The sequence below is a fragment of the Rattus norvegicus genome, chromosome 8 (genome assembly GCF_021556685.1).
Source record: "Rattus norvegicus strain SHRSP/BbbUtx chromosome 8, alternate assembly SHRSP_T2T, whole genome shotgun sequence".
NCBI lineage: Eukaryota > Metazoa > Chordata > Mammalia > Rodentia > Muridae > Rattus > Rattus norvegicus.
This window is the reverse complement of record NC_141541.1, coordinates 59,880,304-59,895,115: the sequence shown is the minus strand read 5'-3', so window position 1 is coordinate 59,895,115 and position 14,812 is coordinate 59,880,304. Positions and strand designations below refer to the sequence as shown.

General features: G+C 44.7%; 1 protein-coding gene and 1 long non-coding RNA gene across 7 annotated transcripts in view; one reads left to right on the top strand and one right to left on the bottom strand.

Moving 5' to 3' along the window:
* Arhgap20 (Rho GTPase activating protein 20) overlaps positions 1-14,812 on the bottom strand; it is an 84,573-nt gene that overhangs the window by 12,449 nt on the left and 57,312 nt on the right. For all 6 annotated transcript variants that reach the window (XR_015626860.1, NR_197774.1, NM_001434330.1 and 3 more), the window contains 4 exon segments: positions 12,544-12,610; positions 9,781-9,969; positions 2,403-2,581; positions 458-619 (listed from right to left, as the gene is read on the bottom strand). Coding sequence is in view for 4 of the 6 variants with exons in the window: in NM_001434330.1 (NP_001421259.1) it covers positions 458-619; positions 2,403-2,581; positions 9,781-9,969; positions 12,544-12,610 (597 nt within the window). In the remaining 2 variants the exon portion in view is untranslated.
* The window catches only part of LOC148004131 (uncharacterized), an 876,089-nt gene that overhangs the window by 855,726 nt on the left and 5,551 nt on the right, over positions 1-14,812 (top strand). The window lies entirely within an intron of this gene.

The window sequence follows — 14,812 nt, the reverse complement described above, 5'->3', positions numbered from 1 at the left end:
CAGGACATGTCTAAGAATGCAGCAAAGGGAAGATGTCAGAACTTTCTAACTGTGGTAGAAGGCCCAGCCTTCCCTGCTCTCCGTCTGGAACAGAGTGCATGAGCAGTCACAGGTAACGGGTAGGATTAGGTGGCCATCAGCGACTTAAGCACAAAACTCTTGTTCAGGTTTGAAGACGTTTTCATGAGGAAAGGAGGATGTTTGCTGTGGTAAAACGGCCTCCGCGTGTTCTGATACACAACTTTGCTTCTGCGTCTGAGGTGGCGATGAGCTGACTACTGTACCACATTAGTGGTGTAGACGTCAACATCCAAGGTTGCTTTGTGAAATGTTTGTTTTTTGCTTTAAAAAGTGTCGATTCTAAATCTACCATGGTTCTTTGCACAGAGAAATAGAGGGGTGGATTTTGAGCCTGGAGCTAAAGGGCGGGGGTCCACAGTGGGTAAGCATTCCTTACCTTCAACACGGATGCTATCACAAAGATGGATTCACAGTCGAGGTGGACTTCAATTCCAGAATTCAGTTTCTCCTTTAGCTCTCGGCAAGACTTCATGTTGGCCGACTGCCTGAAGATGCCCTTCGTGAGGGGGCCTTTTTGGTTAAGAAAGGAGAGCATGTCCTGGGAGGAAGCAAAGGAAACAGACTCAAGCGGTACTTTACACACACCGCACAGGGGCGGGGCTTGCCTTCCCGGGCTGCCAGAAGGCCAAGGTGTACGCGCTGAAGGGCTGGAGCCGGATGAACGGCGAGAAGGACTTGAGTGACAGTTTTAGAACACAGAGTGGTTATCAGAGGCCACGGAGGCTAGGACCTGGTCCAAGAAAAAGTATACTCCTAAGATTTATCGTATGCTGAGTATAGTTAATAGAAGTGTCATCTTAAAAACAAATCAGAATAGAGTTTAAGTGTTCTTCAATCTTGTTTTCTATTTGTATGTCCTCTGCGTCCAGTACAGAAGACAATGGTGTCTGGAGACGAGCAATCCTTAAGATCTGGAAGCCAGTTATGCCCGATTTCCTGTGCAATTGGAATTAGGGTCTGCCGTTTTACTTCTAAATTCATAAAGTGAGAGTGATGATAAGTACCCATGAACGTCACTGTGGAGGCTGAACAAGACGACCAAGTATCTGCCACAGTGCCTGGCATCAATGGATATACAAGAGAGTGAGGCCTCAGAGTGCAGTGGGGCAGACTGGACAGGGAACAAGTCCTGCCTAGCCGGGGCTATTTTACCCATCAGTTGGTGACAGTATGAGCTCAGCAGCTGTTGTAGGTCCTATCCTGTGTACAAACAAGGAAACACCAAAGAATATATACTGATGCTTGAATATGTGAGATAAAAATAAGCCAGCTTTTTTTTTTATAATATATATGGGAGAGTTGCCAGATTCTCTATTTCTCTATCTCCCCCTTTCCTTCTCTCTCTTTCTCCCCATCTCTCCCCACCTCTCTTTCTTACTTTGAGTGTGTGTGTGTGTGTGTGTGTGTGTACCAGGGATCAGGGACTGGATGAGACTTTGGGAAACATGGCAGCAGGTAGAATGTATACAGATTTTTAAATGAGTCAAAGAAATCTTGTTGCGAAACCATGGAAAAGTAGCATCTTCTAATAGCACTAGGAAACTATCATTTACTCCCAGGATTTACAGAATGAGGGTTTTTGAAGACAGATAAATCACTTTACATATCCCACAAAAGGTCTAAATACACTCATATTCTATCATGGTCTCTCGACACCATGTCTCAATCACTCCATTTTTTTTTTTTTTTTATAGAATGATATTTGGAGTCATGTTATAGGATCAATTCACTCATAACTTCATGTATGCTGTGATCTGATATCTTTTTTTTAATCTTTATTAACTTGAGTATTTCTTATTTACATTTCAATTGTAATTCCCCTTCCCGGTTTCGGGGCCAACATCCCCCAAATCCTCCCCCTCCCCTTCTAGATGGGTGTTCCCCTCCCCATCCTCCCCCCATTACCGCCCTCCCCCCAACAATCACATTCACTGGGGGTTCAGTCTCGGCAGGACCAAGGGCTTCCCCTTCCACTGATGCTCTTACTAGGCTATTCATTAATAAGCCAGCTTTTAAAGGCTTAAAATGCAATTAGAACAGCCAAATTGAAGACTGTCTGATGTCATAGCACGCTCACTTGTTTGAGTGGGTTTCTGTCGCTTTCTTAGAACAAGTCGACTGGATTTTCTCTCCTTAATACATTTCCTGGAAGATTCTGCAATGATGAAATCTGACTTTTAGGTTTTGAAGTAAGGACAGAGGTCCATAGCTAAAGCCAGGGGCTGTTTATACTCTTTATGCAGGGGACAGATTTACCCTAAAGCACGTTCCCTTCACGGATGGCCTTTCCCATTGGTTTTACAGACCCAAATGACACTCACCAAGATGGGCTTTGGCAGATTGTCGTTCTCGCAAATATCTGGTAAAGAAACTCCAAAGAGCTGCCCTGGCATAGGGGATGTTGGTGACACGGGCAGATTGTCCAGGTGTGTGCTAGAGCCCCGCCAGAAAGCCCAGTTGATGATGGAGCGCCTCCTCTTATATGTCTTATGGCTGGAATCTGAGAAGTGAGAGCAGGAGGGAGACGTGTGATTTGTTCAGTCTTATTTCCAGAGTTTCTGGTTTGTGGTTTATTTATTACAACATCTCAGAGAAGTGCGGATGGAGCTCCCTTGTTGCTGACAATGCTAGCTATGAAAGTCTACTATAAATATTTGGCAAGTTAAGGCAGAATCTGGTGTTTGGTTTCTGCTACCCCTTTCTGGGGTAAGTCAGAGCACTGTTTGCTGGCTTGAGTCTTGGCACTCAGATTTAAAACACAGGGAAGAGATTACATTTCCTAGGCTGGGGGTGGTGCTTAAGCAGAGGGCACCTGTCTGCCTCACACAAGGCCCCGTTCCTGCACTAACACTGAACACCAAAACAAGCACTCTTTTCTCATTGAACTGTAACAACCTGAAGCAGACAGTACTTCACGTCAATACACGCTGTGAATTTAGAAGACGAACAGGCATGTAAAAGAAAACTGGAAGAGTGAATTAGGTAACCATTAAAAAGTGTGTGAAAGGGGGTTGGGGATTTAGCTCAGTGGTAGAGCGCTTGCCTAGCAAGCGCAAGGCCCTGGGTTTGGTCCTCAGCTGGGGGGGTGAGTGAAAAAGAGGGGGAGAGACTGGGGGAGGGGAGAACATGATAGAGGAGAAATGAGGGAGAAGGAAGAGGGGCTCCTTTTGTTCTTCTAGAAACAAAGAATGCTTTGGATTCTGATGTCTCATCCAACGGAGAACAGAGACAGGAAGCTGATGTCTTACTTTTTGTTCCCCTTCTCAGTAACTGAACTCCTCAATGTATCTTTTTTTCAATATGCAATTCCAAAAGGTGTGTTTAAGGCAGCGTGGTGCAGACTAGTGAGACCCACCCGGGCCCAGGGTGGTGGTGTAGCAATATCTGGAAAGAGACCTGTACGGATAGGCTGGAAGACCTGGGAACTAAGACACAGGCAGCCACAGCCGGTGAAAGGTAAAGGGGGATACCAGACAGGAGAAAAGAAGGTTGTGGAAGCCACCGTGTCACTGGCAAAATATGCCCACATCTCTGGCTAATACCTTAAAGCAAGTACTTGTGATGCAGATTCAAAACCACTTGATAAAGGTTCAGCAGAGCTGAGCTTTGGAACGCTTTAACAATTGCCCATCTTTAGGGAGAACACGGGGGACTGGGCATTAAACACCACCATCCAGCATCTCAACTCAGCCATCATCATGTTCTGTGACCAACACTGGACAGGAGATAAGATAATCCAAGGAGGACATGGTCGGCAGTACCCAATGCCAGTTTCAAAGAATCCCTTGTATAGATCGCTTGGTTATAAAGTAACTCAACATGTTCTTTCCTCAGAATAATCTACGTAAGCCAAACTGTGGGATGGTGAATGAATGAGTAAAGCCTTACTATCCTGACCATGAACCACCGCTCATTCTTATCTTCCTGATGCTCCTGTGAGGCATCCTGTGATGCACAGGAGGCATGGAGTCCTCTTAACGGTGGAGTCAGGAGCCTACTTAAACTTCTGGTCCCTGCGTCCATCAAAACTTCCCATTTCCTTCATTTTAGATAGAAAGAGGTGTTATCTGTCAAGAGGCCTCATTGAAAGGATTACTAGGCTAATTTTGAAACAGTTTTGACCCAGGGGCATGGGTGTGGGCTCCCTATTAAAGCCATCATGATACCAGGCTCTCCTGGCAGAGGGCATCTATTTGTACCCGCTCTCCCTGGGCTCGGCAGCTGTCGGTCAGTGTGCAGCAGCCGTGAAAGATGATCAACGTTCTGCTCAAATACAGCACTTCCTCCTGCTATGATCCAACTTCCGTTCCGAACAGAATGGAGCAAAAGGGAGTCAGTCAGTCCTTAAAACCAGGAAGGAATTTGCCCACCGAGCCATGCATATAGCTGTAGAGAATAAATGCCAATTTTTCTGTCTGCTTTGTCCATTTTAGCATTTTTTTAAACAAAACTGTTATATTTGGTTTTAGCTTTCACACATGTAAGAATGTTCTATCACCAAGTTCCATACCCAGCTATCCTAGGAGGATAAAGTCAAAATTGAGTCATGTACCCAAATATTTTTAGTGACAGTCATCCTGTTTGTTATGCATAAAATTAGCGTGAGACGTCAGGTTCCCCGGGGTTGAGGGAAAACTGATTGATACTTATTTTTTTGCAGTACTTTTTAAGTGCATACTTTTTTATTTTTCAATTTTTTAAAGGACTATTTATTTATGTATATAACTACACTGTAGCTGTCTTTATGACACACCAGGAGAGGGCATCAGATCCCATTATAGATGGTTGTGAGCCACCATGTGGTTGCTGGGAATTGAACTCAGGACCTCTGGAAGAGCAGCCAGTGCTCTTAACCGCTGAGCCACCTCCCCAGCACTGTTCGTGTGGGGAACAGTAGATTGACAGGGTACGAAGGGGTGTCCCGGTCCTACCATCTTCTAGGAAGTTCAGTTCACCTTCAGTCTAGCCCTGGGTCTGCGCCCAGGGTCTCTACTCCAGATGAGGCTAAGCCACCCCATCTTTATTTACCTTCTGCTTTCTTACACGAGCGAAAGCCTCGGGATGCACGTCCTCACAGTCTAAGGACATGGGATCTTTTAGGTGTCACGCAGGATACAGGTAAGAGGCACAGGCGCATCACGATCTGCTTGAAGGGACACAGGCTTGCTGGGAGTGACATTTAGGTATTGAGTGTGAATAAATTTAATTTTTATATATGGAATTTTCCAATACAGTAGATGGGGCTCATTGGAGACTAATCACCCCAGGGGTAAATTTCAGGAATTTTTTCTCTAGATCTAGAGGAACACTTATTTCATCTTTAAATATTTTCAACTGTTTTGTGTTTTGTTTTTTATTGCCTTAAGACTAAAATTTAAAGGTTCTTTCATAATATGAACTCAATACAAAAAAGCCTAAAATTTGTGACTTTTCTTAATTTAGGTGTTTAAAGCCAGTTTTAACCAACCTCCCAGTCCTTTTGGGTGGCAGGGACAACATAATTTCATGAATATGGTTGAGGCTAGACCTCAATTCTTATCTTTTTAAAAAAGATTTATGTGTTTTGGTGTTTTTTTCCTGTATGAATGTCTGTCTGTGTGAGGGTGTCAGATCTCCTGGAACTGGAGCTACATTCAGTTGTGAGCGGTCATGTGGGTGCTGGGAATTGAACTTGGGTCCTCTGGAAGAGCAGCCTGTGCTCTTAACACTTTTACCTCAGTTTCCTGAGAAGGAGGTCTTTTTCTTAAGTTAACAAGAGGACGCTTCTCTCAGAAATGTAGATAAGGAGTTTTTGTGACTAATTACGGGTTATTTTAACCAGGCAGCAAAAATAATAACAGAAAGGAATTATCTTCCTTTGCTATCTCCTTGCTAACCTTAGAAATCAGATGTTATTTTCTACATGACCGACCATGGTAAAAATAGCTGCTTCCTGGGACTAAGCAATTCACAAATTTGAGTTCTGTGGATCTAAGAGATACATCACGTACACTTGGCAATACAGGAAAATTCTATACACTTACAATATATGCTGAACCCTTCCAGGTCAGGCTGTTAGGCCGATACAGATGTGCTAGAGGGGTGGTGAGAAAGAGTGGAGATAGAGGACTCTTTTATTCGCTTGACCTGGTGTCTGGCTCTGAAGTCCAGGCTTGCCTAAGGCTGTGGCAATCCTGCCTTCCCCTCTAGAGCTTCCTTTTAACTTCTGATTTACACTAGTGATGGCTTGCACAGAAGATGAGAAGGAAGGGGAGGGAATAGCATGGTCCTATTTTCTGTGAAGCTATGTTTGGAAAACCGTCTTCATCGTGGCATGTGGGCATCACGTGGAAACACCACAGCAGCAGAGGCAGGCGGAGCACTGACAGTACTTCCCCCGGGTGTTTCACGAGGAGAATTCATGTTAACAGGCACACACAGTAGGGCAGCGGGCTTTGGTAAGCTTTTATTTCCACTGTTCTATGCTTCACAATACCGCCTGTAGTCTGAGGAAACTCATCTATCAGTTGAGTTAGGGATTCAACAAAATACTAATCTCTAGGTAAAAATTGCTGGATAACAGGAATATCATCTGAGCCCAATAATTTCATTTGTACAACAGACACCTAGGTGCTTTATTGTAACATTCTTTGTTTTTCTCAAGAAAGGGTTTCTGTGGAGACCAGGCTAGCCTCAAACTCACAGAGATCCACCTGCCTCTGCCTCCTGAGTGCTGACTTTAGAGGCATGTGTCCCCCACTATCCAGCTTTACTGTAACATTCTTAACTTGTAATTCTCCTGCCTCAGAATCCAGAATGCTGAGATTACAGATGTGTACCAGCACACCTGGCTCCACTCTATACTTATTAGGATATAAGATATAAAACTATTACAGTAAAGCCATTCTGAAAACAATTTGGAACAATTAGAATCTCTAACTGTACCCTCATTCCAATAGGATTCTTTCTTTTTCACTAACTTTTGGTGTAGAGCAAAGGAAACTTCCACATTCCAAAACCCATGTAACTGTGAGGCTGAGGTGATGGATTTGCAGTGAAATGCTAAGAGGCGATCAGCAAAAGAATCTAATAAAATTCTCCAAATGCCACTCAAAAGAGAAATGTGCACAATTCTTATAATGTGCATTTCTTATAATGGCATCCGTATTCAGCTACACTTAGCTGTGTGAAATGTTTTAAGGTAGAATATAAAAGTTTCATCAGAGAGAATAAATAGCACCTGCAATTAACTCCTATGATTAGATCAAGACCGTTCAAGTCCTAAAATAAGCAAAAGGCTGTGTCTTTTCCCCAAAACCCAGCTCTTCTCATCCGCAGACACTGTACTTGATTTATAAACTCCACCAGTAAGAGATCTGTGGAGACTGCTTCTCTCGGGTACCATCTCAGCAATTTTCTTATCATGCTATATCAAATGAATTACCCACTGATAACAATCTTCAGAATTTCATTGGCAATGCTTTATATGGCCAACACAATACTACCGGGCCCCTTACAGAAAAACCCAGTGATTTCCAAAACAGCACTCCATGAAAACATGTACCAGACACTGGAAAACCACAAGGCTAAGCGTGTAGGCCCTGGCTGCGCTTGCCCGTGGTGGCTTCAGAGAAGGTGACTCATGCGACGGGAGCAGAGGCTTTAACTTCCTTTCTTTCTCTTCCTCCCCCATTTACCCTGAACATGGAAGATGCAAGAACCTTCATTTCCAATAGAAAGCAAGAGGATGCAAGTCAATGGACAGAGCGGACGAAACCCCAAGTAATTACTGTGGTGAAAGGAAAACACATTTGAAAACCGTGAGTTTTAAAGAGTCAGAATATCATTTTCTCCTTGGCTCCGTTAAATTCTTATGGGAATTTTTCATTCATCTACCGAAAGGCCATTTAACCTGTCCATTCATCTGGGAAGTATTTACTGAATACTTAGATTCTCCAGGCGAGGGAATAGAGAGACCAGCAACTAGCCTTCTCATTTAAGGGGATAAAAAATCAAGGATCTCTGTAAAACAGCACCTCAAAATGACTCAAAGATGTGCCCAAGCAGCCTTGGAACCCCAAACTCAGTGTACTGTTATAGGAGAGAAAATGGGGGCTGGCACCAATTTAAGTCATTTGCACAGCTGCTGTCTGATCTGCTCTGGCTGCAGTGAGGTGTGTCCCATCTGGGGCCAGGTCATCAGGCAACGGCAGGGTTGACTTGTGTGTGGTAAAGCAGGTGATTCGGATTGCCCAGCCAGCAGGAGTGACAATTTGAGGTTGGTCACTAGTAAGGATGCCAAGCTGCCCTTCTGCACTTCTGTTTCTTCAATGTGCTCAGGGGTCATCTAGAGAAGGGACTGTCCTAGGCATGTAGTGAAGTTGAGTGGGAAGGAGAGAGCTCAAGTCATCTGCAAGAGAGACTGTGATAACCGTGGGGTTCGGGTCATGTATGGATTCAGAAGCAGGCAAACACAAGTGGGGGATATGTCGAGAAGGTGGTAGACTTTGTAGGTGAGGGAAAGGGGTACAGAGTAGAATTGGGGGTGGTGAGAGGAAGGAATTACAGAGGGGACAAACTTAAGAAGCAAAGGCTGTTGCAACAACAAAACAGCTACACCCTTTAGCCCAATAAACATCAGAACTTAATAGAATGAATACTGAGCTTCTTAAACACTTAAAGTGGGGAAAACCTTTTTTATATAATTTCTATTCACTATTGCGTCCCTCTAAGTTGTAAGTAAACGAACACACACTTTTCTCAAAGCAGGGTCGTTTCAGCAACTGGGTTAGAAATGGAGAAAATGAGAAGGCTCACTCTCACGAACACCATGGTAACAGCAGCACAGATGGAGAGTTTCATCTGGCACCCGCTGATGCCAATAATCTGTCCCATGGAGGGAGGGAGGAAAGGAGGGTGGCCTCTGCTCTCTCAAGGCCCATGCCCTCCCTTTAAATCTTACTCGCAGAGTTTGTCTGTCTGCAGAAGGCAATGTTGCTATTCGCTGGATCAGCTGCTCACTGAGGCAGACATAGACGTACAGTATCAACTTCCTATCGCCCTTATACTTCTTGCTATCAATTTTCTCTTGTTTCTTTATACGGTCTTGCTTCAGACTGCGCTCTTTAGTGCAGGCTTGGGTCAGGGCAAATTATAATGCTCTTCTGTTGGACAGTACAGCTGCCATAATACAGCCTTTATTGTGAGGCAGCTATGCTCACGGGGAATTCATGTTAGATCAGTAGGCTAAGGGGAGACCTCGGTAGAAATCACATTGCCCTTCACACAGTTATCGGGACCAGGATCCGTCCCGGTCAGGGCATCACAGTCTTCTGACACCCACGACGGACAGGCTCCCTTTTATAACGTGACGGTTTAGGGGAACACACAGTGGAGTGTACTACAGTACAAAGAGGGCATTGAAGCACCTGCAGCATCACCCGAGCCTCTGACTCTGCAGTGGACCCAAGGTTAAAGGGGGAAGGCTGGCGGGGGGGGGAGAAGGGACAGATTATGGCCCCTTGTTACAGTCAGTAATGCCTGTGGCTGGTTTACAGAACCATCTTCCAAAATTCTGTTTTCTTCTCTTGAAATCCCACATTTACAAGTTCATCTGGGTGGAAGTTGGGTCTTTTGCCTTCGTATTAAGCTTGTGTTCGGGGGAATTCGAGCTTTTGGCGAAAGAGAGAAGGGCTCTATGAAGGAGGGGAAGCAACTCACCACTCAGCTGCTGGGCTGTCGCCAGGCGGGTAGGTTTCAGGATGAACTGGCATTGCATCTCTCGGGGCAGCTGCTCCATGAGGAAAGGCTCCTGGAGCTGGGATGGGCTGGCGGAGTCTTTTGATCCCTGCGTCAGAAGGGCAGTGTCTCGGAGATGGCTCATTTTGATCCCATAAGGATACTCGTGTCCTGCAACAAGAAGAAAACCCAAATGCAGACCTCGGGCTGAGTGAGCGCCTGCCTGTGATTTACACCTGGGCCATCTGGGATAAAGAATCCTTTTGTTCCCTGAGAGATCCGCGTGCCCAGCCCGCAACTGGGGCCCTGCACATGGCAGCAGGTGGTTCTACCAAATCAGAGAGGTGGTCTCACAGCGGATGAGGAAAAGAGAAGGAAAAAAAATCCTCAAAAGAATCCTTAGAACGACTGCAGACGTTGGTTTGTGGGCTGCGTAGCTGACCTTTTCTAGGCTTGCATCAAGAATATTTAAGAGTGTCTAAAGCTAAGGACAGAGGAGCCTGTTTGGTAAAGATTATTACAACCTAGCAACGGGTTGGTGAGCCCTCGGGCCCCATGGAGCCTTCTTCAACAGAAGCTTGCATTCCTGAACGTAAACTTCGTACACTGGCGTGGTGGCTCATGCCCGAAATCTCAACACTTGGGAAGCTGAGACAGGGGTATCGCTGTGAGTTTGAGGCCGGCCTGGGTGACCGCCATATTGAAAGTGAGATAGGACCCAGGCTACAGAGTCCTTGTCTCACGCCGTTGTCTAGCATGTCTGTGTAAAATACATTTCCTCATTGTTGGCTGCAGAATTAGTTTTCAGCAGCCCTGGGACTGGTTTGTCTGATTTGTTTCTCTCCAAGACTGGTGTCCAAAGCAAACTATGGTGGGTTCAGAATACAGGTACAAATGCAACAACGGGTTGACAAACTAAAGCCTGGACATCTGACCTTAACTCCAGGTAAGCCATGGGTATAGCAGAGTCCCCCTATCTTGCCATGCTGCAGTCATGCAGATTCTTCAAGCAAAGACAGTCTTATGTTTCTTATACCCGTCGAATGGTATACTGAACTCAGCAAACCCTTCCTTTGCACTTGACACAGGCACACAAAGCAAATGTGTTCTCGGCATTTGCACATTACAGAAACCTCTGAAGATTAAGGCATGCGGGCCCCCATGACAGCACAATTCAAAAGTGACCTCCAAAATCAATGGCCGACTACTCTACACTGGTTTGTAAATCAGAGGTTTTCAATGCCACCGTTCAGAGTTGTGGTCTTCAAGTGAGGTGGAAAGCGGCCCTGTGCCTAAGAGTTGCTGTCTTGGTTCCAACCTGATAGAATTCTTGGTTACTTGTAAATGGTGTCTTCTTGTTGCTGACTCACTTTTGCATGAATGACATTTATAGCAGAGTACACGAACATTTTCTAGAAAAGTTTGGTTCTGGATGTAGATCTCTCCTGAGAGACACAGCCAGAATACAGCAAATACAGAGGCGAATGCCAGCAGAAAACCACTGAACTGAGAATGGGACCCCCGTTGAAGGAATCAGAGAAAGGACTGGAAGAGCTCGAAGGAGCTCGAGACCCCTTATGAACAACAATGCCAACCAACCAGAGCTTCCAGGGACTAAGCCACTACCCAAAGACTATACATGGACTGACCCTGGACTCTGACCTCATAGGTAGCAATGAATATCCTAGTAAGAGCACCAGTGGAAGGGGAAGCCCTTGGTCCTGCCAAGACTGAACCCCCAAGACTGAACGGGATTGTTGGGGGGAGGGCGGTAATGGGAGGAGGATGGGGAGAGGAACAGCCATAGAGAAGGGGCAGGGGAGGGGTTATGGGGATGTTGGCCCAGAAACTGGGAAAGGGATTAACATTTGAAATGTAAATAAGAAAATACCCAATTTAATAAAGATGGAGGGGAAAAAATGTTTGGTTCCAATTACTAAGCTCACTCGAAGTACTCCTCACTGGTAGAGGACTGCATGAAATGGTACATGGGCATACGCTTCAGTCTCCAACAGGCAGGCCGTGCTTTAAAATCCCTAACAGACTGTTGTGTGTGTCGTTTGAAGCTGAAACAGATACCAGAATTTACTTCCATTGCCCTATTTCTATTACTTAAAGAGTGGAATTACTAACTAGTAAATACTTTCAAATAGGTAGGTTAAAATTTACTTCTCAATCACTTCTCAGAATACTGGGTATTTTAATTTCAGGCCAGCCTGGACACTGTCTCCAGGCAGAAAGGAAAAGAAAAGAAAAATCCTGACAAACAGACGGAGATTTGGCCTAGAGAAATAGTAAAGGGAGATATACTCGCTGGTAGTCTAGTCAGTGAGGACTCTTAGGGGTCAGATGGGTTCATGTCACTTCCTTTGTGAAGCTAAGGGAATTCTGGGAGACAGCAGATGTTACCTACTCAGGGGTGGGCGACAGTGCACCACTGTACCACACACAGTACCCTGTGTATAGAGGCAGCCTTGGGTAGGAAGGACAACAAGCAACTCCAGACAATGAAACCCAGACGTGTGAATGTAGCAAGAGGAATTACAATGCGCACTTGCTCTCCTGTGAAGAAGATACCCTCCGATAAGAGGCTTGGCAGGATCTGCTCGTAAAGTAAAAGAGCCAAGAGAAGAATGTGCGTTTCCCAACTGTAATCATAGTGAGCACTTGATACAGTAACATTTAGGGTTTGGACTGTAGAGTCAAAGCAACAGGGTGTTACCTCAGACTTTGTCAGACACTCACCAATGAGTGGGTATGGTGCCGCTTCTTTTCCAGAATTTACCCATAGTTGGTAATCTCTCTCGGAGCCCTTGAGATAAAAGGATTAAAAATCAAAACAAATAGTTCATGTTAGTTAGGTACTTGAGTGAGGAGAGAGTTTGGGGCATTTTATGCCATTTAGATTCGTGGGGTACACATGATTTGGGGGATAGTAGTACTTATTCCTACAACCGTATCCTATTCAAAACCAGGATCCGTCACTGTTGGTCCTCTCATTCCCACAGCACCTGAGCTGACTGAGATCTACAAACTGCAATGGGATCAGACCCTTCTGATCAGTGGCCCTCAGAGTGTAAAAGTCTAAGAGAGCCCTCGGACAAAGGAAGAATATACTTCCTGGTTCTAAACGGCTGATCCTAACCTCTGAGATTCTCTGGTCTTCTCAGACAACACTGTACTCCTGCAAGACAACCTTCCTGCCTGTGAGACTATAGTGTCAAGTCCCAGGGGCCAGCTATTAGCTAGCTCAGGGGGCTTTCTGGAAATGGATACAGCTAGTGGTACTGACTTTGGTTTGAAAAACTCCATCCAGTCCTGGGAACACAAGGGTTCAGAATTATCCTACAGAATAGGCCCAGCCATGGAAAACAATAAAATTATTCATCTGTAGAATTATAATCTAACAAAACTATATAAGCCCCACTTGAAAGAAATATTATGTGGACTTTGCTGAATCCTCCAGGAGGGACAAGGCAAACTCTTATACACAGCCAGAATGGAGGTATTCAAGTCTGTTAGAGGCATTTCATTGTCCTGCCTTGAACTCGAAATTGAAAGTCAGGGTCCTGGCTACTGTACATGTTGTACAGATGTCGTCTGGCCACCTGAGGATGAACACAAAGATCACTTTGTCCCTACTTTGTCCTTTAGACAGAGAGGAACAATCTAATAAAACAATCTAATAAGAGCACATTTTAAACAGCACTGTCAGATATCTCTTAGTGTGGGTATCATCACATAGTCTCAACTCCTAGCTTTTTTTTTTTGAACCAGAGCGGATCAGATTTTTTTAAGGAAGCCTAGGAAACGCATCATGAAGTAGCTAATCTCCCTCCCTATGTTTGTGCAGGTTAGAAATCAACGCAGAAAAACTTACTTCACTCAGTGTACACGAGTATGTTAATCACATTACTGACTTTCACTCATCAGCTTGTTTTACCCCAGAGTTTGGTGGCCTTGAGTCATTAATGGGCTTTAGCAGCGCTGGATAAGAGCAAATCTAAAGGCACACAGTTATATCGTTTGTCACGTCACAACCTAGTTCTAAATATTTATCACATTTATTGTCTCTGTGTGTGCAAACACATGTACAAGGACACACACACACACATGAGCAGCATGGCAGAATACATGTGGAGGTCAGAGGAACACTTTCGGGGGTCAGTTCTATCTTTGTACCGAGTGGGCCTTGGGGGTGGAACTTGGGTCATCAGGCTTGGTAGCGAGCACCTGAACAGCAGAGCCATCTTGACGGCTCATATCCCGGTGTGTTTAAAAATAAACCCACAAGTGCTTTTCTTAGTTTCCATCCTTCTGAAGTCTCCCAGTTAATAGAAGAACTCTTTGTGGAGTGCCCACAGGGAGGCAAAGAGAGAAGCTGCCCGGTTCTCTTCCCCCTAACTTCAATCTCAATATTCCAATCTTTTCCATTAACAACATATCACCAACTTACCCAGAAAACCAAGGGTCAGGTTAAGAGCGAGCCAGCCGGACATGGCAAGCGCTTCAAATCCACGACAGAATTTAAAGCTGTGTTTTTATTTACTAATCCTTAAGAGGAACCAGCTGTCTTCTTCAGGACTTGAAGCCAGTCAATATTAATGAAAACGTATATGACAAAGCAAACCCTTGAGAACTGGTAATCATCCCAAGATTGAGTCTTAGAATAAAAACAGTGCCAGAAGGTCAAGGAGGTGATGAACAGAAGGAGGGAGTGACAGAAGTTACTACTCTCTCCTGCAGCTTTCCCCAGACCTTTTGTGTATGTATGTGGGATATATAGTAAAAATGTATATTATTACTCTAAAATTCTACTTTAACCGTTATGTTTTTTTGGGTTAGAACAGCGCCATATGTCACACTAACTCAAAAGCTTTCCCGTTTCCTACATTTGGGGGTGGGGACAAGTGTAACTTTGTTATTGGCTGTGTTGTAATGCAAGGGACTATACCTACAACTACATTACCAGATATTATTTTGATCTCAAAATATCAAAGTTTAAGGAGCATCT